The 26,054-nt window shown below is 43.4% G+C and overlaps 1 protein-coding gene across 4 annotated transcripts in view; it reads left to right on the top strand.

The window, feature by feature from the left end:
• The window catches only part of OSBPL10 (oxysterol binding protein like 10), a 286,331-nt gene that overhangs the window by 10,034 nt on the left and 250,243 nt on the right, over window positions 1–26,054 (top strand). The window contains exon 3 of one of the 4 annotated variants that reach the window (XM_029242397.1): window positions 10,977–11,077. The exons of the other annotated variants lie outside the window; for them this stretch is intronic. Within the exon in view, the coding sequence (XP_029098230.1) occupies window positions 11,028–11,077 (50 nt within the window). The 5' untranslated portion in view covers window positions 10,977–11,027. The remainder of the gene's footprint in view (window positions 1–10,976; window positions 11,078–26,054) is intronic. 4 annotated transcript variants of the gene reach the window in all.

Raw genomic sequence — 26,054 nt, 5'->3', positions numbered from 1 at the left:
TTCCAGCTGTTCCACAGACTCTTGCACACTTGACATCGTCTGTTGTTTTCATCGTAGCCAGTCTGGTGGGTGTGTGGTGGTATTTCATTGTGTGATTTTGATTTGCCTTCCCTGAAGACTAATGAAGTTTAGCATCTTTTCATGTATCTATTGGCCATTTGGATGTCATGTTTTGTAAGGTGCTATTTAAGTCCTTTGTCTATTTATATATTGGGGTATCTGCCTTTTTCGTATTGACTTGTAAAAGTTCTTATCTGCATACAAGTTCACTGATGGATCTGTGTACACATGCACACAGGCAGTGCATATTAGAGAAGGCAGCTATCTTTCACTCTATGGTTTGCGAGTTCATCACTTACTAGTGTCTTGGTAAACATAAAATCTTAATTTTAATGTCACATTTTCAATGTTTTCCCTTTATGTTTGGTTCTTTTTGAGTCCTGTTTAGGAAATCTTTGCCTAACCCATGGTAATGAGATGTTCTCTGATGTTTTCTTTCAAGAGGAAAAAAAACGCTTTTATTAATTTGAAATTAATAAATTAATTTCTTAGGAGTTTGAGTTGATACTGGGGGAATGTAGACTGCTGGCAGAAGCAATACAGCTTTTTTTTTTTTGCGGTATGCGGGCCTCTCACTGCTGTGGCCTCTCCCGTTGTGGAGCACAGGCTCCCGTTGCTTAGGCTCAGCGGCCATGGCTCACGGGCCCAGCCACTCCGCGGCATGTGGGATCTTCCTGGACCGGAGCACGAACCCGTGTCCCCTGCATCGGCAGGCAGACTCTCAACCACTGCGCCACCAGGGAAGCCCAGCAATACAGCTTTAAGGCTTCCAGTCTGTATTAGTTTTCTTATGGCTGTTAAGAAAAATGACCACAAACTTGGTAGCTTTAAACAACAGGAAGTTATTTTCTCATAGTTCTGGAGGGCAGAAATCCGAAATCAGGTTCACTGGGTTGAAATCAAGGTGTTGGCAGGACCGTGCTCCCACCGGATACTCTAAGGGAAGATTGCTTCTTGCTTCTTCCAGCTTCTGGTGGCTGCCGGCGTTCCTTGGCTCGTAACCGCATCACTCCAGTTTCTGCCTGTCTTCATGTTGCCTTCTCCTCTGTGTGTGTCAAATCTCCCTCTGCTTCCCTGTTAGAAGGACTCCTATGAATGCATTTAGGGCCCACCTAGATAATCCCTCCATTTCAAGATCCTGAATTTTATCAATCTGCCATATGCCAAAAACTTTGTTGTGTAAGGTAACAGTCACAGGTTCCCGGGATTAGGATGTGGACATCTTGGTGGTGGGGGGTATTGCATCCCAACAGTCATAATTCTAAGGTGGTTCTTTAGTTCACCAGCTCCCTTCCCCATCCACCTTTCCTGCCTTCCACCAGTTGCCATGGTGACAGCCATCTCTCCCATGGAAGGGCGCAGGTTGCTGTCATGACTATAATGGGCTTGTTAGGAAGCATCGGTGGTCTCATTCATCTTTGTTTGCTCGACAGACCCCCTTGGGCAAATATTAGGTAGGTAATATTGTGAGGGAAATTGTTTTCCATTTTATCATCAGAATGACTCATTAGTCCAAGGACTTCTTTTTAAAGTTATAATTAACATACAATACACAGGTCTTAGGTGTTCTGTTTGAATTTTGATACTTGTTTATACCATGTAACCACTGCTCCAAAAGGTACAGAACATTTCCACCCCCCAGGAAGTTTCCTTGTGCTTCTTTCCAGTCCATTCCCCTTTCCCTGCAATCTGTCTCTGATTTTTATCTCCATGAATTTGTTTTGTCTCTTTGGGTTTCATGTAGATAGAACCATACAGTATATCCTTTTCGGAGTCTGGTTTGTTTAGTTCAGGAAGATGTTCTGAGATGCGTCCACATTGCCGCCCCTGTCAGTAGTTTATACTGGGTTTCTTTCTGTTGTTGAGTCATAGCGCATTTGTGGTTATACCACAGTTTGTTTATTGATATACCTGTAGGTGGACGTTTGGGTGGTTTCTAGTTTTTGGCTATGACAAATAAAGCTGCTGTTTGTGTACAAGTCTGTGTGTGGACATAAACTTTATTTCTCTTGCGTCAACACTGGGGTTGGAATTGTAGGGTCCTAGGAGAGGTGCATGTAGAAACTGTTAGAGTGGCTGGACCGTTTCTCACTGCTCACCATCAGTGTGTAAATGAGTGCATTGCTCTCCATCCTGGCCACCTTCTGTGTTGCCACCTGGGAAGCTTTTGGAAGCTGGGACTGCCTCCTTCGCCTGGAATCGCCTTGCTTCTGAGGGGACAGCCTGCAGGAGCACAGGCTGGTGACGTGCTTAGACCCCCTTGCTGGTCCAGCTTTGCCTCGTTTTTGCTGCACGACCTTTACAAGTCACTTACCTCTTTGGACCCTGGTTTCCTCATCTGTGCATGAGGCCAGCCTTGTAGCGTTGCTGTGAGCTCCTGCATGCATCGCGCCTGGCAACAGTGCCTAGCACGCAGTAGTTTGTTTGCTGGGAGTCTGGTATTTTAAACAGACCAGTGGGTGACTTCGTGGAACCTGGGGGTGAGTTGGTGGTCATTGTTGACCCAGCCGTAGCCAGCATGCAGCTATTTCTCAGCCCTTCCTCCCCCACTCAGGGCCCCAGGTGACAAATGGTTTGATTTGTGTAGCGGATGCTGGTCTCCATTGGCTGCCCAGCCTCTGGCCCGGCAGGGTGTGCTCCAGTGGACAGCTGTTTGAGAACCCTGGGAGGAAAGGAGAGATGAGGGCCTTTGTGTCCTAAAAGCAGGATTGAGATGATTGTGCCAGAAATGTGGGAGGTGTTTTGCACATTTCCTCTGGGCGACTCCTGATGGAATTTCGGGCCTGGCCAAGACAGAATTAGAAAAAAAACCAACCAGAATTTGGTTTTGATAAGCCAGACTCGATTGGATATGGTCACAGCCCAGAAAGAAAGTGCTTTATTTGTGCCTTGTGTAATGTTATCAAGAATAACGATACAGGGCTTCCCTGGTGGCACAGTGGTTAAGAATCCACCTGCCAGTGCAGGAGACATGGGTTCGAGCCCTGCTCTGGGAAGATCCCACATGCCGCGGAGCAACTAAGCCTGTGCGCCACAACTACTGAGCCTGTGCTCTAGAGCCTGCAAGCCACAACTACTGAGCCCACGTGCCACAACTACTGAAGCCCGTGCACGCCTAGAGCCCATGCTCCGAGACAAGAGAAGCCACCGCAATGAGAAGCCCGCGCACTGTAACAAAGAGTAGCCTCCACTCGCCAACTAGAGAAAGCCCTCGCGTGGCAACGAAGACCCAATGCAGCCATAAAAAAATAATAATAATAATAATAACGATACAATCAGGAAATGTGGTACACAAGCCTGTTCTTTGAAGGTCAGAGAAGGCATTTGAGCCGTGAATAACTTTTTCACGTTGTGCGGTAGTTTTTAAGGGACTATTTCTGTTTCTGTGTGGTTTGGTCCCTTTTTAGAAATATTTTCATGAAAATATAACAAGTTGAAAGACAACCGACCTCAGTTTTTAGTAACTCTTTTCCAGGACATGTTGTGTTTATCTGCAGTGCTGGTCATGTGGCTGGTGAGCCACGAGCAGATATTGGGAACCACCGAGGAAGCCGTGGGATTCAGGTTCTCCTGAGTGTGTGAGGGTCTGGGGCTCTCTGTGAGCCCCTTGTTCGGGGGGAGTTAAGTGGACTAGGCAACAGGTACGTCGCTGCAATGGTCACTCCGTCAGAACTGTGATGGGTTGTGAACAGTGCAGGGAACGCCACCACGGTAGTTTTTCTGGGCCCCTTGGTTGTTCAATTGGGAGACTTTCCAAGCCCTGCATGAGTTGGCAGCATCAGCCCCCAAACACACTGCTCTCTATGTGTAATTAGGCCTGATGGATGTTCACATCCCGTGTACTTGTTGAGCACCTTTTATGTGTATACCAAACACCGTGCAGTATTTCTGGAGAAAACTCTAGTTCAAAAAGATACATGCACCCCAGTGTTCATTACAGCGCTAGACATGGAAGCAACCTAAGTGTTCATTGACAGATAAATGGATAAAAAAGATGTGGTACATACACATACACACACACACAATGGAATATTACTCAGCCCTGAGAAAGAACGAAATAATGCCATTTGCAGCAACATGGATTGACATAGAGATGATCCTACTAAGTGAAGCAAGTCAGACAGAGAAAGACAAATATATGGTATCACATGTGGAGTCTAAAAATGGATACAAATGGGCTTATTTACAAAATTGAATATACTCACAGACATAGAAAACAAACTTATGGTTACCAAAGAGAAAAGGGGATGGGGGAGGGATAAATTAGGAGTTTGAGATAAACAGATAGAGACTACTGAATATTATATATAAAATAGATAAACAATGAGGTCCTGCTGTATAACACAGGGAACTATATTCAGTATTCTGTAATAAACCATAATAAAAAAGGATATGAAAATGAAATGTACATGTATAACTGAATCACTTTGCTGTACACCAGAAACTAATACAACATTGTAAATCAACTGTACTTCAATTAAAAACAAATAAACAAATGCTCTGAGAGATGTGGGGGTCAGAAGAACACAGTGCAGCCCCTGCCTTATGGAGCTGACAGCCTGAAACAGGGGTGGCCAACTTTTCCTATAAAGGGTCAGACAGTTAATATCTGGCTCTGTGGGCTCTGCGGTCTCCATGGCAATTCCTCAACTCTCCCATTGTAAACAACTGGGTGTGTCTGTGTTCCAGTAAAACTTTATCTACAGAAACAGGTGGTGGGCTGGATTTAGCCTGTGGGCTGTGGTTTGACCATCTCTGGTCTGAAATGACATGCAGACCCCTCAATCAGGGAGTCAAGGCAGCCTCATGTGGTGGCAGAGGGTATGGATTCTGCAGTCCAACAGCCTGTGCTTGCATCCTGGCTCTGCTGTTTACAACCTGTGTGGCCGTGGACCATCTAGTTTACCTCTCTGTGCCTCAGTTTCTTCATCTGTAAAATGGGGGTGTTATAGCGTCTGTGTCATAGGGTTGTTGGGATCAGCTTCAAAGCTGTGTGTAAAGGACATAGAACAGGGCGTGGCCCATAGAAAGCACTTATGATACGGGGTGGGGTGGGGTGTGGGGGGGTGATGCTACCCGAGAGGAAGCACCTGGGGAGAGCCCTACCTGGTGGGGATAGAGGGGAAGTGGCAGGTGAGGGGAGACCTAGGATGTCTAGGGGGTTCATCGTGCAGCCCAGGGCTTGGGGAGAACTTCCCTGGTAGAAGCTCTGTGAGTACAAAGGTTGGGAGGCATGGAAGGAGGGAGATAGTTTGGTATGGCTGGAATGCAGGTGGTACATGGGCTGTGACCAGAGCCTAGCCAGTAAAAGATAGACCAGGCTGGAAAAGCCTGTTTCCCGAAGGACATCACAAGCCATGGAGACCACAGGTCATAAAATGTCAGCACTGCCAGAGGGGAAGGGATACATTTGTGGGCCCAGGGAGCATCGGACACTTTACATTTACAATTTAATCCTTAACATGGGATGAGAGGTGTTGCAGATTTATCCAGTCTCCCCTTCTTCTATAGTCATAGAACCCCAGTTTTAATCTGGATGTGTGCTTTGTCCTAGATAAAACTATATTTGCACCCCTCATTCCCCCCTCGCAGCTAGGGATGACCATGCGATTGTATTCTGGTTACAAGCAGAGTGGTCACATAGTTTCCTGGAACCTTCTTTGTGCCTTTCCCCTTTTTTCCTTATTGGAATATAGACATGTGGCCAAAACTGGAATACAGACGTGATGGCTGGAATTCCAGCAGTCGTCTTTTTTTTTTTTTAATAGATTCCTGGAGTCATGGCAGGTCCTCCATTTTTTAAAATATTCATTTTATTTATTTGGTTGCGCTGGGTCTTAGTTGCGGCAGGCGCACTCCTTAGTTGCAGCATGTGGGCTCCGTAGTTGCGGTTCGCCGGCTCCTTTAGTTGCGGCATGTGTGGTCCTTTGTTGTGGCAGGCGGGCTCATTAGTCGCGGCATGTATGTGGGATCTAGTTCCCTGACCAGGGATTGAACCCGGGCCCCCTGCATTGCGAGGACGGAGTCTTACCCAGTGGACCACCAGGGAAGTCCCCCAGCAGTCATCTTGAGTCTTTAGGTGACTGGGATGAAGGCTATCAAGGCAGAAGATGCCTCTGATGACTTTGTTGATCCGAGCCACCTCACAAATCCTGGGCTGCCATCTTCTGGACTTTTCTATGATTGGGGGAATAAGGTTTTTTTTTAAGTCACTATTCGCAGCCAAATCTAACCCTAACTGATGCAGATGGAATCTCTGTTTTACAGATGAAGAAACTGAGGCAGAGTGACCTAAGTTGCCCAGTTAGTCAGGTATGGAGCCAGGATCTGTCTGACTCTGGAGCATGTTTTCTTTCCATTACCCGGGAAGGAACTTGGAGATCTTCTACCCCCTCATTTTATAGATAAGATCACTGAGGGCTTTGCCTCAGGGTAAACCAGCAGTTCATTCCACTGCAAGGTAATCATTGCTCTGTTTTATCCCTCAGTCACTCTCTCTTCAGCCCTGGCCTTCCCCAAGAAGGGCCCCTGTGTTGTAATTAGTGATTTTGTAGCCTTCCCCTGGGCAGAATTTCCTTCTGTGAGTAGTTGATGTTTGGTGGGTTTTCCCTGGTCAGAAACAGGCACTGTTTTTGGGCTGTATGTTTAGAGCTTTCACAGCCTTGCCTCTTGCCTCCTGTAGTTCTTAGTCATATCTTTTCTTACTGTACTGTCCTGTCTTCACTCGGGCTCCAAGGGCTGGCTGAGGGGCCCTGTGACTGTTTGGAACCACTGACAGATGAATCTTGATTGACATGGAGAACTCCCAGGTCATGAAGCTCAGAGTGTGGACTTTGGCTAAAATGTTTTGAATCCATTTTGCTGTTGGGATTCTCGTGTAGCTGAGTTCCACCCTATTACTAATACCTTAAAAATGGGCCTCCCGACCCCTTTGGCTAACCGCTCAGCACAGAGCTTTTCTGTGTGCCTGTTCCAGCTGACTCATTTCGTGTATTGGTCCCAAAACGTGGAACAGGACAAAAGGCAATCTGTGTTGCTAGTGCTGTTGAGAGAGCATTGTTGCATACTTATTATATATGTGGCATTTCATATTTTGTCACTTTCTGTACTAGCAACAATCTTTGTGGTCATTTTTATTCGCCTGGCTAATGTATGCCTTTTTCTTTTTGTGAGGTCCCCATTTGATACCTTGCCCCGAAGTGCATTGTAACACTATTGTAGTCACTTAGTTAATCTCGAGTTTCCTGTAACTGAAATTTTTTTTGTTGAACGTCAGTTTTCGTGATTCCTTTGGGGTCAGCTGAAATTCAGGAAAAGAGTATTAAAAGCCAAAACTCTCTATATTTTTCCTCACATTGAATAACAAGATAGGATTGACATAAAAATACTTTAGAAAATCTTTGTGTCAAAGAAACAGGACTAAACTTGTGAAATCAAGTTTAAGTCTGGGCGAAGTCATTTTTTGAACAAAAGCAAAGCATAACCTAACTTGGAAGAGACTAAATCGTAGTTATCCGTGTCATGGAATTGTCTGAATTTCTGTTTATCTAAAGGCTTGCTTCCTTTTCCTTTCCAGCATTGTAGCAGTTATTGGTATTTTTAGTGTTTTTTGTTTTGTTTCCGTCTTTATTTTTGCTTTCTTAGTTTGAAACTGTAAATTCCCTTTTAACACTTCAAAATGTACATTTTGTAACAACCAAATATAACTTGTGATCTCATTTTTTTCTGTAAATGACATTGACAGTATGCAGTCTATAACTAACAGTACTGTATCCACGTTAATTATTTGATTTTAATATTTGTACACTGAAGTATATGGGGGTAAAGGGGCATTATTTTGGCAACTTACTCTCATGTGGTTCAGGTAAAATGTGTGTGCGTATATAGAGAGAACGAGAGAAAATGATAAAGCAACTGTGGTGAAATGTTACTAGATCTTTAGTAATAAATAGTTTTGTATCTTTGTAACTTCTCTGTAAATTTGGAACTTTGTTAACAAGTTAGCAAAAATTTGTTTGGCTTATTTTTTAAAAAGGCTGTGGGGCATGCAGTATATACTTCCTGGCCCAATGTAGTATGCATCTAATAAAAATTACCCAGTTTGCCTTAACCTCTAATCTTCTCAAGTGGCCACTGAGGCAGCCATCCTGCCTACGTCATTCACTCTGGTTTGGAAGATACCCCAGATGTGGTAAAATGATTCTTAGACAATTCCGGACGTTAGCTATAGTGAAGCTGGTGGGAATTGTTAGTGCCTGGGAGCAACTGTCCATTAAACTAGGTAATGCCACCATATTTGCAGCTTATGGAAAGACCATTCAACCAAAGGCTTGGAGATTTGTGTTTTTAATCCCTTCCCTGTCTAGTTGTTTCATTTTATATGGATGTCAAACTTTTTTTTTTCCATCTGTAAATGAGATGAAGTGAGAAGCATATTGCTTGTTCTGTCTGACTGCAACATAGGAAAATTAGAATGAATTATCATTTATAATCACTTTTAAACCTACAACTTATAAATTCTGTTATCTAGAATTATGGTGATGCTTGTTTTAAAATTACCTGTGAAACATTTGTTGAATAAAGAAGGCAACAGGGGAGCTTCCCTGGTGGCACAGTGGTTAAGAATCCGCCTGCCAGTGCAGGGGACACAGGTTCGATCCCTGGTCCGGGAAGATCCCATATGCCGCGGAGCAACTAAGCCCGTGTGCCACAACTACTGAGCCTGCATGCCTAGAGCCCGTGCTCCACAATGAGAGAGCCTGTGCACTGCAAAGAAGAGTAGCCCCTGCTCGCCGCATCTAGAGAAAGCCTGTGCGCAGCAACGAAGACCCAACACAGACAAAAATAAATAAATTTATTAAAAAAAAAAAAAGGCAAAGGGAATGTGTCTTGGGAGTTTTGTGTGACGATGGGCCAGCTTCTGGGAGCAGGTCTGGGCATGTCTGGTGGCCTTGACTGCAGGACTGTAGATGAAGACTTTGGACAGGAAGCGGTTCAGATATTTTCTCCCATTCCTTTGGCTGCCTTTCCACTCTGTTGATTGTGTCCTTTGATGCACAAAAGCTTTAAAATTGGATGTTGTCCCATTTGTCTGTTTTTGCTTTTGTTGCCTGTGCTTTTGGTGTCATATTCAAGAAATCACTGCCAAGTCCGATGTCATGAAGCTTTTCTCCTATGTCATCTTCTGGAGTTTTATAGTTTTAGGTCTTATGTTTAGATATTTAATCTAATTTTGAGTTAATTTTTGCATATTGTAAGATACGGGCCTAGCTTCATTCTTTTGCATGTGGATATCCAATTTTCCCAACACCATTTGTTGAAGAGACTCTCCTTTTCCTACTGAGTAATTTTGACACCTTTGTTAAAGATCATATGATCATATACAGAACGGTATACTGTATGGGCTCTCTGTTCTACTTCATTGATCCACTTTCTTTGTGCCAGCACCACACTATTTTGATTACTATAGCTTTGTAATATGTTTTGAAATCAGAAGTGCGAGTCCTTCAACTTTGTTTTTCTTTTTCAAAATTATTTGGCTATTCGGGGTCCCTCGAGAGTCCATATGAATTTTAGGATGAATTTCTGTTTCTGCAAAAACTGCCACTGAGGGCTTCCCTGGTGGCGCAGTGGTTGGGAATCCGCCTGCTGATGCAGGGGACACGGGTTCGTGTCCTGGTCTGGGAGGATCCCACATGCTGCAGAGCAGCTGGGCCTGTGAGCCGTGGCTGCTGAGCCTGCGGCGTCTGGAGCCTGTGCTCCACGGCGGGAGAGGCCACAGCAGTGAGAGGCCTGTGTACCGCAAAAAAAAAAACAAAAAACAAAAAACTGCCACTGAGATTTTGCTAGGGATTACATTGAATCTGTAGATCCCTTTGGGTAGTATGGATATCTTTTTATTTATTTTTTATTTTTTGATTGTGCCATGTGTTAGCACGCGGGATCTTCGTTGAGGCATGTGGGATCTTTCGTTGCAGTGCAGGTGTGTGGGCTTCAGTAGTTGTGGCATGCAGGCTCAGTAGTTGTGGCTCGTGGGCTCTAGAGCGCAGGCTTAGTAGTTGTGGCACATGGGCTTAGTTGCTTCACGGCATGTGAGATCCTCCCAGACCAGAGCTCGAACCCGTGTCCCCTGCATTGGCAGGTGGATTCCTAACCACTGTGCTGTGAGGGAAGCCCTAGGGGTTTCTTTATTTAGGAAATATTTATTTATTTTTTGGCTGTGTTGGGTCTTAGTTGTGGCATGCAGGATCTTTCGTAGTGGCGCGCGGGCTTTTCATTGCAGTGCGCGGGCTTCTCTCTAGTTGTGGTGCACAGGCTCATTAGTTGTGGTGCACGGGCTTTCTAGTCGTGGTGTGCCAGCTTAGTAGTTGCGGTGCTTGGGCTCCAGAGTGCGTGGGTTCTGTAGCTATGGCACACGGGCTCAGTTGCCCTGTGGCATGTGGGATCTTAGTTCCCCGACCAGGGATTGAACTGGCGTCCCCTGCATTGTAAGGTGGATTCTTAACCACTGGACCACCAGGGAAGTCCCTCTTTAGGAGTTTCTATACATGTCATTTGCAGAGATAATTTTATTTCTTCCATTCCAGTTTGGATGCCTTTTATTTCTTTGTCTTGCCTAATTGCTCTGGCTAGGACTTCTAATACTATATTGAATAGAAATGGTGAGAGTGGGCATCCTTGCTTTGTTCCTAATCTTAGAGGAAAAGCTTTCTGTCTTTTGCTATTGAGTATGATGTTAGCTGTGGACTTTTCATAAATGGCCTTTATTTTGCTGAGGTAGCTTCCTTCTATTCCCAGTTTGTTGAGTGTTTTTTATTTTGAAAGGGTCTGCTACCTGCTTTTGTAAATAAAGTGTTACTGAAACACAGTCATGCCCATTTGTTTACATATTGCCTATGTCTGTTTTCACTCTACAGTGACAAAGTTGAATAGTTGCTGCAGAGACCTTGAGGCCAGCAAAGACTGAAATGGTTACTGTCTGGCCCTTTTCTGATTGCTGCTTTCAACTATTAATGTGGTAGGTTACACTGATTGCTTTTTGAATTTTGAAGCAGCCTTGCTATCCTGGGATAAACCTCACTTGGTTATGGTGTATTATTCTTTATTTATGTTGCTGGATGCAATTTGCTAATATTTTGTTCAGGACTCTTGCATCTATGTTTATGAAAGATATTTGTAGTTTTCTATTACCATCTTTGTCTGGTTTTGGTATCAGGATAATGCTGGCCTTAAAATGAGTTGGGAAGTATCCTTCTTGTTATATTTTCTGGAAGAAATTGTGTAGAGTTGGTGTTATTTCTTTTTTAAATATTTGGTAGAAATCACCAGGGAAACCATCTGGCCTGGAGATTTCTTTTTTGGAAGGGTTTTTAACTACAGATTCAATTTAAAAATAGTTGTAAAGCTATTCAGATTATCTGTTTCATCTTGGGTATGTTTTGGTAGTAAATGCTGTTTGAGGAATTGGTCCATTTCTTATAAACTGTTGAATTTATAGGGTGTATAGAGTTGCTTGTATTATTCCCTGATTATCCTTTCAATATCTTGAAGCCTATAGTGATATTCCCTTTTTCCTTTTCCTGATATTGGTAATTTGTGTATTTGACAGTCTTGCTAGAGATTTATCAATTTATTGATCTTACTAAGAGCCAGCTTTTTGTTTCACTGGTGGTCTTTACTGTTTTCTATTTTTAATTTTTTTTTACTTCTGCTCTAATCTTTTTTATTCTTTCCTTCTGCTATTTATGTTTAGTTTCTTCTTTTTTTAGTTTCTTAAAGTAGAAGCTTAAATTATTTCATCTTTTCTAATGTAAATATTTAATGCTATAAGTTTCCCTTGAAGCACTGCTTTAGTTGCCTTCACAAATTTTGATATGTAGTATTTTAATTTTAGTTCAGTTCAAAGTATTTTCTAGTTTCCCTCGAGTCTTTCTCTTTGACTCATGGATTATTTAGAAGTGTGTTAATTTCCAAGTGTTTGAAGGTTTTCCTGTTATCTTTCTGTTACTCATTTCTAGTTTAATTTCATTATGGTCAGAGAACATACTTTGTATCATTTCAGTTTTTAAATTTTTTTATGGGTTGTTTTATGACCTTGGTTATGTTCTATCTTGGTGAATGTTCCATATATACTTGAAAATAATATGTATTCTTTTTTTTTTTTTTGGCGGTACGCGTGCCTCTCACTGCTGTGGCCTCTCCCACCGCGGAGCACAGGCTCCGGACGCGCAGGCTCAGTGGCCACGGCCCACGGGCCTAGCCGCTCCGCGGCACGTGGGATCCTCCCGGACCGGGGCACGAACCCACGTCCCCTGCATTGGCAGGCAGACTCCCAACCACTGTGCCACCAGGGAAGCCCTATGTATTCTTTGTCATTGGGAGAATTGTTCTGTAAATGTCAATTAGATCCAGTTCTTGTTGATATTTTTCAGTTCTTCTATATCCTGATTGATTTTAAAAAATCTTTAGTTTATAATTTTAGAGCTGTGTTCTAGAAAGAAAGCACAACCCCTGCTTACGTCATACGTATTCAAAATTTCCCCTGAATTTGTGTTCTTTCACAGACTGTCTTATTTGTATATTTAATTTTCCTGAATACCACCTGCATAAAGTCACGAGAACTTGATATTTGTTGATATTTTTGGAAAGCGCACAAACATTACAGGGCAGGGTGCTGTTAATCTCTTTTTATGAGGTCCTCTCCCTGACTATCTGGCACTTGCCATTATTTTAGGTAAATATCTAAAAAATCAGTTTTGGAGCCACCTGGAGATACTTTTTTTTTTTTTTTTTTTGGCCTTGGGGCATGTGGGATCTTAGTTCCCTGACCAGGGATTGAACCCATGTACCCTGCAGTGGAAGGGCAGAGTCCTAACCACTGGACTGCCAGGGAAGTCCCTGGAGATACTTTTTCAGACAATTTAGGGGACTCCAATTCAGGCTTAATGTAAATATATTGGGTTCAACCCCGCAAGCCTCGTGGCACAGCCAGAAAAAGATATATGTATATATATGCATTGGTTCTAATGAGTGGATGAATGGCCTCCAAAGAGGTTCTGAGACCGCAGCTCCCCTGTTAAGACTGCTGAGCAGCCTGAGTCACCAGGGAGACATCTGTGGAAGGAACCTTTAGACAATCCAGGTTCATCCATCACCTTTACAAGAGGGGGATTTTCCTTTATTCCCCTAAGACTTCATTCCAGCTTTGAATATGCAAAGTCTTCTGTAGTACTTTGAGCCTGTTATGGGGCCGGGGTAGACCCTAGACCACATCTGTAGAAGAGGGGCCATTAGAGCTCTGATCCTTCGGCTCTGAGGATCCCGGGCTGGACTGGGGTCCTGTCTCACACAGGTAACACCTTGATCTCTCTCCTTTTTCTCCCCACCCTAGCTTGTGAATGGCCTTAGACAATACATTGTAAATGGGGGTGATAAAAAATGGTTCCTGGGGTGGTGGTGGTGAAACTGTCTCACTTTTTAATATATAAAGTGCAGATATAGGTAGAGTACATGAATAGATGAACAGTCTGTCTCTTGTATTCATTTCATTGGAGGGATGCTTAAGGAAATTTGTCTGAAAAGGCTCCCTAAGAAACTGATGATGATAAAAAAGGTTGAGAAATACTGCTTTAAACTGTAGTGCTGAGAGGCGCCAAGCAGAAGGGCTACTGGGCTTTGAACAGTTTCTAATTGGGGGGGGGAGGGTGATGCTTCAGAATTTTGTTACAAGAAAATATTTTTATCCAGAGATTTTCAGTGACTAAAACGAAAGGAAAATAGAATTAAGTCATATCATGAATTCAGGTTAAATGTGAGGTGGTTGTTAAGAGCTTTGTTAAGTAACACAGGGAGAAGTTATAAAATAGGGAGAATTTCCTTCTGCCTGGAGTCCTTTAGGAAAGGTCTCGTGGGAAGTAAACCAGGTCTCCTGGAGGGCTGTCAGTCCATTGGGTGGCTGAGGAAGGAGCCTTCAAATCAGGATTTTAAAACCTGGGTACCGGGCTTCCCTGGTGGCACAGTGGTTGAGAGTCCGCCTGCCGATGCAGGGCACACGGGTTCGTGACCCGGTCCGGGAAGATCCCACATGCCACGGAGCGGCTGTGCCTGTGAGCCATGGCTGCTGAGCCTGTGCGTCCGGAGCCTGTGCTCCGCAATGGGAGGGGCCACATCAGTGAGAGGCCCGCGTACCGCAAAAAAAAATAAAAGAAAAAACCTGGGTACCACCGCTTTTCCCATTGTTTGGACAATTGGCAACTTTTGAGTATGGGCTATGTATTAGGTAATACTATTGAATCAATGTTAACTGCCAGAAATTGATAATGGTACTGTGGTTAAATAAGAGAAGGTTCTTATTCTTGGAAAATACATAATGAAGTGTTTAGGAATAAAAGGAGATGCCTGTGCCTCACAGTGGTTCCAGAAAACCTGTCTATAAGGAGAAAGGGAGAGGGAAGGGGAGGAGGAGGCAGCTGGCTGGGTGTGGATGGAGGGGAGGAAAGCAAGGGGCAGGGCAGGAGAAGGGAGGGAGGGAGCCAGAGCCAGGATAAAGCAGATACCAGAACATCAGTAACTGTTAAATATGGGTTCAACAATAAAGGAGTTCTCTGTAATATTCTTGCAACTCTTCTGTAAGTTTGAATCATTTCAGAGTATAAAGAAAAAGAAATAAAAAGGAAACAAGAAAACACATGGCTCCCTTGAGACATACAAGTCATACTGTGTCCTGTAATATTATTTGATTTGATGGTTTATTTTTTAAATTTTAACTTTTTAATTGAAGTATAGTTCATTTACAATGTTGTCTTAGTTTCTGCTGTACAGCAAAGTGATTCAGTTATACATATATATACATTCTTTTTCATATGCTTTTCTGTTATGGTTTATCACAGGATATTGAATATAGTTCCCTGTGCTATACAGTAGGACCTTGTTGTTTATCCATTCTACATATAATAGTTTGCATCTGCTAATCCCAAACTCCCAATTCATCCCTTCCCCGCCCACCCGTAATGTTATTTGAAATCAACAAATCAATGAAATAGTTTGACTGAAGGCAGGATCCAGGAGAGCAGGTGTTGCCCTAAGTCCTGGCGCAGTGCCGGGCTGTAGTCGGCTCTCAATAAATATTTGTTAGAATGGATGGAATCAGAGTAGCAGTGATTTCAGAGAAGGCCTTGCAGGTTTGGGTGTGTTTCCCCAGACACACCTCTCTGTGCCTCTGTGGTCTTTGTGAAGATCACCAAATGACAAATTTTGTCTCAGGGACCTTGCATTAACGACTAGTGTAATAGAAGAGACTGAAACCCTAATTTTAGACTTCTTGCTGGTAAAGCATATGCAGCACCCAGCAGAGCATTTGTGACATTCTTCCTGTATTAGTTCCCGTTTAAAAAGTATGGAATCTCCAGAAAACTGTGTTTAGGTGGAAGCTAAAGTTCCTTTTATTATGGTAAAATATACTTAACATAAACTGTACCATTTTAACCATTTTGAAGGAGACAGTTCAGTGGCATTAAGTATACTCACACTGTTGGGAAGCCATCACCATTCTCCGTCTCTAGAACGTTTTCATCCTCCTAAAGAGAAACTCTGTATCCATTATGCAATAACTTTTTTTTTATTATTATTTGCTTAGCAAACCATTTATTCTACAGAATTATAATCGTTACCTTTAGTGACAGTAGGCTACGGGACCCCAAATCTCAAATTGGTGGCACCAAAATTAGAGAACTTACTTTAATTAATTATCTTGAAAGGAAACACAAATTTAACAGGAACATCTACTGCTAGTTTACACAAATTAACTTTCCCTAAAGATTATGACATACATGGGGAGGGGCAATAGAGGGTAGGGGATTAAGAGATTATAAACTATTATGTATAAAATAAGCTACAAGGATATGTTGTACAACACGGGGAATACAGCCAGTGTTTTTTAATAACTATAAATAGAGTATAACATTTAAAAATTGTGAATCACTATATTGTACACCTGTAACTTGTGTAATATTGTACATCAACTATATTTCAATAAAACGTTTTTAAAAGATTATAATATACACTATAATATATACTGTTTAAAGTGAAATGTGGGACTTCCCTGGTGGCACAGAGGTTAAGAATCTGCCTGCCTGCCAATGCAGGGGACATGGGTTTGAGTCATGGGCTGGGAAGGTCCCGCATACCGCGGAGCAACTAAGCCTGTGTGCCACAACTACTGAGCCTGTGCTCTAGAGCCCGCGTGCCACAACTACTGAGCCCGCTAACCTAGAGCCTGCGCACCGCAACGAAGAGTAGCCCCCGCTTGCCGCGACTAAAGAAAGCCTGTGCGCAGCAACAAAGACCCAACACAACCAAAAATAAATAATAAATTAATTTAAAAAAATAAAGTGAAAAGATTTCTAGGGCTTTTAAAAATACTTCTTAAAATTAACCTTATGGTGGAATAATTAACAGACAAATGTACCTGTTTTCAGTGAATAGTTCAGTGACTTTTGTGTCTTTTTTTAATACAAAAAAGGGGCGGTCATTCTCTGTTTTAATGACTTAGTTTTCTAGTTGTAAAGGTGTTATTTCATATTCCTTATAAAAAACTTGGAAAATTCAGAAAACGCTACAGAGAAAACAAAAAACATTAATAATGATCTCTATCTCTCTTTAAAAATAGACTCTTTTTAGAGCAGTTTTAGGCTCATAGCAAAATTGAGTGGAACTACAGAGTTCCCATGTACCCCATGTGCATGCCCCCAGCCCCTCGTATTATATTTTAAATTATAAAGTGGAGAGTTGCTAGCCTTCTGGGTTTTCCGGGGTCACTTTTCTCCCGGAGCCTCCCTGGCACTTGGGTTCTCCTACACCTTGTTTGGTGGCTCGTGACAAAGTCATGCCAAGAAGGCAGCCATGGGCTTCGTGTTTGCCTGGTAGGTCTTCAGTATTTGATGGTTGAGCCAACAAGGGATTGGCACAGCTTCAGATTTCGGTTTGTTATAGACTTGCTTAGAAGTATTCTTTTTGGGGTGAGTTCTACACGGAGGCTCTAAAACAGCTCTGGCAAATAAAAAATACAGCTCTGGCTTCGTGATGAGACATTAACAGAAAGAGGCACCTGGGCATTTATGAGCTATGGCATGCGCGCACGCGCGTGTGTGTGTGTGTGTGTGTGTGTGTGTGTGTGTGTGTGTGTATGACACGTGACTGATGCCCTTGAAAGGGGGAGAAAGGTGGTCATGCAGTCTCTTGTGGCAGTTTCCAGGAAGTCAGGAAGCTTCAGAGCGACTCATTTGGTTTCTGAGCCGATGAAAGGGGAGACAGAGCTGCAAAAGGAACTCCCATTCTCACTCGGAACTGGATAGTTTTAAGCTGTGGGGGAGCATTATGTACACTAGCTTGCAACCTTCTGGTGTCCATTCTAGCCTTGCTGTCTCATCTAGGTCAATTGGATCTGAGTTAGAAATTTGACCAGACAACGGAATATTTAAACTGGTTTCCCCTGTTGCACCTCATTTCCATAGTCTTTATAATCCGAATCGATGCAAATGCTCTTGTTATCCTGAATGTGCATGCAGGGTTCTGATTTGTTTAATTTTACATCATGTTAATAGACCCACAGACATAGAAAACAAAGTTATGGTTACCAAAGAGGAAAGTGTAGGGAGGGATAAATTAGGAGTTTGGGATTAACAGATACACATTATTATACATAAAATAGATAACCAACAAGGACCTACTGTAGAGCACAGGGAACTATATTCAATATCTTGTAATAAACTATAATGGAAAAGAATCTGAAAAAGAATGTATATGTATATAGACATATACATATATATAAGAATCACTTTGGTGCACCCCTGAAACTAACACAACATTGTAAATTTTACTGTAATAAAAGTGGAAAAAAATGTTTACTTCACGTTGTTGAACTTGGTGAGTGTAGCTGAGGGTCTGAATGACAAGTGGGGTGTGGCTGGTGCCAGCCTTACTTTACGTGGTACCTCTGGCATCCTGGGCCACAGGGGAAGGGTGCTTTAGTTAGGTTGATAAAACCCAAAAACAATTTCAGGAAGGGACCTCCGGGACTTCCCTGGCGTTCCAGTGGTTAAGACTCTGCGCTTCCACTGTAGGGGGCGCTGGTTGGAGAACTAAGATCCCACTTGCTGTGGTGGGGCGCTGCTCCTGCCCTGAAAAAGTTAAAAAAAAGGAAGGGACCTCCAAGGCTCCCCGTTTGCCCTGGGTCTTGAGCTGTTTGTTGCTCGTGGAAGCTTTTTTGTACATAGTTTTTTAAACATTCAGCATGGCACTAAGATGGTCTTCTCTGTGCCAGGGAGTTTGCAAGAACCATTTTACAACAGAATACATCAGACCCCAGGAGGGAGAGTTTTATATTTCTTAACTGCTAGGCAACTTTTTCATTCTCAGCATTGGAGAGAACTTGATTGTAAGTAACCCTATGACCACATGTTACAACTCAGGAATAATCCTGACGTTTTATCTCTATTCTTTTTCTGGAAGCATTTTCCAAAATAAAAATTGCTTAACAGTAAAAGGCAGGGGTAGGCTGACATTTTCCTTCTCAGGAAATTATTCCGGGACCCCGAAGGCCCTCAGATGAACTTGCCCTCATCTCACAGGTAAGGAAACAGCCCCAAAGAGATGACATTTAATTCAAAGTTATACTCTGACTTTGTGGCAGAGTCAGAACAAGAAACTAGATCTCTGCTCCTCAGGCAATTTTGGAAAAACTCCAGAAGAGTGATGCTAAATATGGTCTTTCTGCCCTGTGGTTTTGTTATACAGCAAAGAATACCCACTGGTTTCTCATTATCTGGCCAGTGCCCTGAGATTCATTCCACATTTTAGTTTATTAGCTGTTTTGAGTGATGGAGAAGCATTTCAAAACGTGCAGAGAGCTATTTTTGAACCCTGTGTTCCTGGGGTATTAAAAGATCGTGTTGGGGATATCTTATCTCTGAGTCTGATGCTAATTTCCTCTAATATATTGCAAAGAATAAGTCACTTTTTTTTTTGGCCGTAGGGTTTGTGGGATCTTAGTTCTCCAACCAGGGATTGAACCTGGGCCCTTGGCAGTGAAAGTGCAGAGTCCTAACCACTGGACCACCTGCGATTCCCTATATCGCAAAGAGAACTGTTTCTTTTTAACTTTTAATTAACGAATTAATTAATGAATTAATTTTTGGCTGCATTGGGTCTTCATTGCTGCATGCGGGCTTTTCTCTATTGAGGCAAGCGGGGGCTACTCTTTGTTGCGGTGCGCAGTCTTCTCATTGCGGTGGCTGCTCATTGCGGAGCACCGACTTTAGGCACGCAGGCTTCAATAGTTGTGACACATGGGCTCAGTAGTTGTAGCTCGCGGGCTTTAGAGCGCAGGCTCAGTAGTTGTGGCGCACGGGCTTAGTTGCTCCACAGCATGTGGGGTCTTCCCGGACCAGGGCTCGAACCTGTGTCCTCTTCATTGACAGGCGGATTTTTAAGCACTGTGCCATCAGGGAAGTCCAGAACTAGGTTTAGTAGTAGCTTTCTGTAGCCAATGTTGCTTTTATTTTATTTTCCAAATTATGAATAAAGAACCAGTCTTTAGGACTGCTTTGAATCTGTCAGTAGATAGTGCACTGTTTCTGGTGATGATGAAATAGAAGATGCACTTCTGAATTCTGGAAGGTACCTAGCTAAATCTGATTAGGTTGCATTAAACATTTGAGACTTCCCTGGGGACTGATGTTTCCTAGCAGGTCTTAGGACAGAGCATTCTTTAGTTGCTTGGCAGTGGCTCTGGCCTGGACCTTGGCATGTTGGAAGATGTGGTATGTTTGTTGTTCTTGCACACTCCTCCATTCTTGAAGAACTGCTCTTTTGGACCACACCCTGGCTCCCTAGAGATGGTGTTTGACCTTTGGGGGACACTTCCCATGGTGCACTAGTGAGCTTTCCATGTGCTGCAGTGGCTCTTCCTCTGGTTAGGTATAGGGGTTGGCAAACTTTCTGTAAAGGGTCAGATAGTAAGTAATTTCAACTCTGCTGTTGTAGCATGAAAGCAGCCATGGACGGTATGTAAACAAACAGGCATGGCTGTGTTCCAATAAAACGTTATTTACAAAAAACAAGTGGTGGGCTGGATTTGGCCCATAGGCCATTGTTGGCTTATCTCTGGTTTAGCAGCTTTTTGGAAAACAAGACTGAAGCACCCTCGGCTTCTGTGGGTGATGGGAGGAGAGAATCCAGTACTTGGGACATAAACATCTCAGTTGAGATTTAGTATCTGTGGTGAGGAAGATGCTTTTGTATTATTTTTCAATAACTTCTCAGTTATTATAACCAAAAAGGCTTCTTCTGGGAAAAATTTTCCCTTAATCTCACTGCACTTGGGATCATACAACTGTATTTTCATTTTTGTACATTTCTTTTGAGTCCTGTCATTTTGTACTTTTACTTTTGCAAAGCCTTGATGTATGTGCCTACCAGTTGGTTTTATTCAAGAGCCAAATGCACCTGCGTATCTGACAGGTGTTAGTACATTGAGATCTAGTAAAGCCTGAAAGGTATAAATGAGTTTTGGTGGAGAAGATCTTTTAAGGACTGATTTGTGAGGAGCAGTGTCATTTTCTGCTTTTTGACTTTTTCGATAAAAGAGTTATAATTCACTCTTTACTTAAGCCCTGCAAAAGAGCAGTAGCCAGAGGGCCAACTATTGGAAGAAATCAGGCCAGGACTAAAGTGAATCAGGTAAATGGCTATTCAGTGCCAAAGTCACACTGTTGCTCTAAGTTAACTTTGTGGTCCCCAGGTTTCATGGCGGCATGAGCCTTCCTGCACCTTTGCCAATGGCCGCAGAGGCTAGACCACAGCAGATTAAAAATTTTTTCTTTCTTCTTGGTTGGTGCACACACAATTAACCAAGAAACAAATGACCACACTTCAATCTCACACTATATGAAGTGACTCTGAAGGTGTATTTTCCCCAACAGGAATTCCCAAATATATGTATCTCCAAGAATGGCAAGAGTCCTTTTTACAACAGTGCTACCATCGCTCAAATTATTTTGAAAGCTACTTTTTTGGAATTGCCTTCAGAACAAGTACAAGCCACTGCAGAAAAGAAGTCTGCCCGCTTTGTGGTCTTACCTCATTTTTGACTAAAAATCGCTCTGACTTGCTTTCTGCTGTTTCCCAATCTCATAACCATGCTCAGAGCAGATGGATTTGTCTCAATGGACCTAAAGGTTATGGGTAATGACAATAAGCCAGGAGCCTCTGAGGGTCTTTCATTGGAGGGAACAAAAATATTTATTTCTGTGTAAGTTGTGGTAGTTAAAAAACAGTCATGCCTTTGTACATCATTAGGCTGTTCTCAAATCACCATGCCAACATGACTTTTGAATGAGATTGTTCTTACCTGAAGTCGCCTCCAAGAATGACCTGCTTTATTCCAAATCCTAGTCTAGGGTGTGAGGCAGAGGTCCTTGAAAGGCCCTCATTTTTTATGTGCTCTCTTGTTGCTGTTACCTTGGATATTTGAAAGGCTGTTCTAGGTTTGCTTTTCTGGGAGACCGTGTGTATATTCCTAGAAGCTGACAGACTGTTAATATGTTCTCCCTGTTCCTCTTGTCCTCTCCTGCCCTCCCTCCAACATGGAAAGTGGGAAGCTTATGTCCTGTACTAGGGAGTTTTATCGTCTGGCAGGCCGTTGTGTAGGCTCGTAACTTGGGAGACTGTCTCGGAGCTGCTCAGAAGCAGAGTTAGGATCTTCGTTGCAGACAGTAGATTCCTTCTAAGCCATCTAAGCAGCAGGCGATTTATTAGACAGGTTTAATTAGACAGTATTTCTGGGAGAACCAAGCTTCAGTGCTACACGTTCAGCAATGACAGAGCTTGTCTCCAACCAAATCGCAACCATAACGTGGTTCTAATTCACTCCCACCCCAGTACCTGTGACAGTAGAGGCAGAACACTAAACCCTCTGCACAGCTGCTCCAAGACATCAAACACGCCTCCCACTGTCCTGTCTTGCTGAAAGTTCTGACCTCCCAGCCTGTGGCTGCTGCCTCCTGTTGTTCCCCTCTGTATTTGAAATCTTGCGTGGGTGCATCTGCCTGTAAGAATCTAGCTGCAAGAGAGTCGGTGAAGGGAGCGTCTAGCTTTCTCACCTCTGCAGAGCAGGAAGGCAGGTGGGCTTGAAGACTGTTGGATAGTACTGAACTTTGCAATATTTGTGACCAGGGGTGTTTGCATAGATGTGATGACTAAAACTCTGGTGGGTAGATAGATTCTTGAAGTGCAAAGAACAGAGGGAGAAGGACTGAGTGTGGGAGACTCCGGGGCTATTGGGAGAATTCAGTGACTGGGATTCAGTGCAGCTGTCAGTGCTGTTACCACTGTGTGGCAGGGGGCACTACTGTGTAGGAGTGGTTTCCTGCCATGCCTGTGCCCTTGGCACGGTCCTGACCTTGGGAAGAGGGAAGAAGTGCTGGGCTTATGGTGCTCTTTCCTATGTAGCCCTGGGGTTTCGTGGCTGGCAGAACCAGTTTCAGTTTCCAGCCTGATGACCACAGGTAAGTTATTACGCCATTCTGAGTTGTAGTCTGCTTGTCTATAAAATGATGATATGCTTATCATGCAGGGAGATTGCGATGGTAAAATCAGATAACAGGTGACTCTCTAATGCACATCTCTGATGTATGGTGGTTGCCCAATAAATGACTGCTATCATGCTCAACTTTGCCCTCTTTCTCTTTTCCTTTTGTCAGAGCAGGTCACAGCTGCCTTAAACCCCAGTGGGTACAGTAGCTTCTGTGCTTTTTCTTAGCAGTTAACTTACCTATCCCCCATCCCCCCATATGGCTAACTTTCCCCTTGCTCCCTGAACATTTTATTTTGAAATATTTCAAGCATACAGGAAAGTTGGTGGAGTTGTGTAGGGAGCACACATATATCTATCATCTGGACTCTACAATGAACATTTCATTATACCTGCTTTATTACATAGCTTTCCATCTATCCATCTATCAACCCATTTCCTTCCTTCCTCCCTCCCTTCCTTCCTCCCTCCCTCCCTTCCTCCCTCCCTCCCTCCCTCCCTCCCTTCCTCCCTCCCTCCCTCCCTCCCTCCCTCCCTCCCTCCCTCCCTCCCTTCCTTCCTTCCTTCCCCCACCCACATGGCTTTCAGGATCCTAGTTCCCCGACCAGGGATTGAACCCGGGCCCTGGAGGTGAAAGTGCAGAGTCCTAAACCACTGAACTGCCAGGGAATTTCCCATTTTATTTCTTTATACATTTCAAAGTAGATTACCAATATCAGTACACTTCCTTGTAAACATTTTATCCTATCATTAACGATCTGTTTGCAGTTTTTTTCTCTTGATGTAAAATTTTACAATGAAATGCATGAATCTTAAGTGTGTGTTTGCTGAGTTTTGACAACTGCATGCACCTGTTACCCAAAGCCATGTCAAGGTATAGAACATCACCACCTTCCCAGAGTTCCCTCATGCCCCTGCCCCTCCCATCACAGGCAACTACCACCCTGCTTTTCTCCCACTATAGATTAGTTTTGCCTAGTCCAGCATTTCATATAAATGGAACCAGACAGAATGTACTAGTTACTGCCTGGCTTCCTTTAGTTAGCCTAACGTGTTGGGACTCGTCTGTGTCGTCATGTCTTATCAGGCACTGATTCCCTCTCATTGCTGAGATGGCAGCTTTAAAATCATTGCTGCGAAGAAGGAAGAGCCATGAGCCTTCCTCATGGAACTTGGAGGTAGTTTCTCCTTTTCCTTTCCAGTTGGATGGCATCAATGCACAAAGGCTCTTTGTAGCCGATTAGAGTTAAAGGGGCTCAGAGGCCGTTTGGTTCAGTCTCTCTGAGTCTCAGCATCTGGGCCAGGGCGCCCTTTCTCGTATCTGTTTCCCTCCCCTCTCCAGGAATACTGTTAGTGGAGGTTTATGTGCAGGAGGAGTGAGAGGGCCAGTGGATGGGCACCTTTGACATTTAATTGTCTTAGGGTTAAAAAGGATGGATCCAGCCTTCTTCTAATGATTTTTGTTGTTGAGGATTTCGTTATGCTGAGTACGTGCTAGAAAAATAGGACCAGTCGGCCGCAACAGCTGGAGTTGGAAACAAATTTCTATTTAGCTTTTCTGTTAACGAATTAACCAGAACCTGAAGCTGCTAAATTCTCTGATGGAAAAAGGAGTCACTTTCTTGCCTCCTCTCCCCAATTTCTTCCTCCCCCACTTCCCTTTCTTTCTTCTTTCCTCCCTTCTCCTCCATGTCTCTGTCTCTGTCACACACACACACACACACACACACACACACACACACGAGACACACACCCCTTTTGAGCATATTTACATTTAGTGACTTACATGAAAGTTTAGGTAGATCTTTTTTTTTTTTTTTTTTTTTAGGTAGATCGTTTTTGAAGGTGATTGAGATGTTTGAGGGGCAGAAGGAAGAGGGTGGTAAAAGAATGGCACGGCTTGATGACAGGGCGGCAGTGCCCACTCTCCAGGGACAGGTTATTAAGTAATGTGACAAGTGTTGGACCCAGCAAGCCTCCGTATGTGCTGATTCCTTCCTTGTTCTCTCATTTGCAGAGGTTCTGGAACCTGCCTGCACAGGAGAAGTACTGGGAATTATTACAGAATACTTCCCACTCTGGACCAGTTGAACCAGAATGTGGGCCCCTTCCCCCCCACCGTTCAGTGTGCACCCACAGTTTAATATCACTTTGGGACCCATTTTCACATACATTATCGCCGCTAATCCAATCATTCAAGGCAGGCAGGTTTTAGTAAGATCTTATTTTAGCTGAGCCAGCTGATGTCGAAGTGGACGTTCGAACAGAGGGCAGTCTGATTGCAGTGGGCACATTCTCCCCATTACCCCGTGTCCCCCCAATCCCTTTATGTGGATGGATTTCATGGAGCAGGATGGTTGTTCATTCATTTGTTGCTCACCATCTGACACGTGTGGGTGGAAGGTCATTGGTGGATCCCTCCCTCTGGGAGTAATGGGCAGGGAAGGAGACCCTGGACTGTGGCGTGGAGTCCCAGGGCACAGGGGGAGCACGGTGGAGGGGCACCAGTTCTGGATGTGGTAGGCAAAGAACTCTTTCTGGAGGAAATACCACCTACTTAGGACATGGAGTTGTGAGAGAGCTCTGAAGCTTAGAGCCAGAAAGAAAAGAAGAACCAGGAGCTGGTTACTTTATCATTTTTATCATGAAACACTCTCAATCTACCCATCGTGTAGTAAGTCGTGGTTTCTTACTTGCTCCAGCATCCTCTTTGCATTTGAAAAATAAAGGAAAATGCTTTATCATAGGTTTTCTTTAAATTTCATTGAATTTTAAAGGATTTTTTTTGTCTGTTCAATATAACATGTTAAGAAGATGTAAAAAAAATTGTGACTTTAGAGCTAAGAAATCCTGAGCAAATAGTGCTTATGTCCTACCACTCCTGGAAGGCATAGGTGTTCTGTAAGAAGAGTAGAATCATATGAATTATTTCTAATTTCTTTTCTTCCTGGTGGAAACCTTATAGTATAGCATAGTGTTAAAAGCCTCAGCTCTTAACATTAAATAAAAGCCCAGGGGCTTCCCTGGTGGCGCAGTGGTTGAGGGTCCGCCTGCCGATGCAGGGGACACGGGTTCGTGCCCCGGTCCGGGAAGATCCCATATGCTGCGGAGCAGCTGGGCCCGTGAGCCATGGCCGCTGAGCCTGCGCGTCCGGAGCCTGTGCTCCACAGTGGGAGAGACTGCAACAGTGAGAGGCCCGCGTACTGCAAAAAAAAAAATAAAAGCCCAGCTTTGTCACTTTCATTTAACTGTATGTATGAAAGTTACCCTACCTTTCTAAACCTCAGTTTCCTCATCAGTAAAACGGGAATAATAATACCACATATAATCTAAAAAATCACTTATTTATTGTTTGTTTCCATTTTGTAATTTTATACTGTGATGAAATGAATAGATGACTATTTTT

This window comes from Monodon monoceros, unplaced genomic scaffold, assembly GCF_005190385.1.
Source record: "Monodon monoceros isolate NGI ecotype Baffin Bay Population unplaced genomic scaffold, NGI_Narwhal_1 Super_Scaffold_3, whole genome shotgun sequence".
NCBI classification, from domain to species: domain Eukaryota; kingdom Metazoa; phylum Chordata; class Mammalia; order Artiodactyla; family Monodontidae; genus Monodon; species Monodon monoceros.
This window is presented reverse-complemented; position numbering and strand designations above follow the sequence as displayed.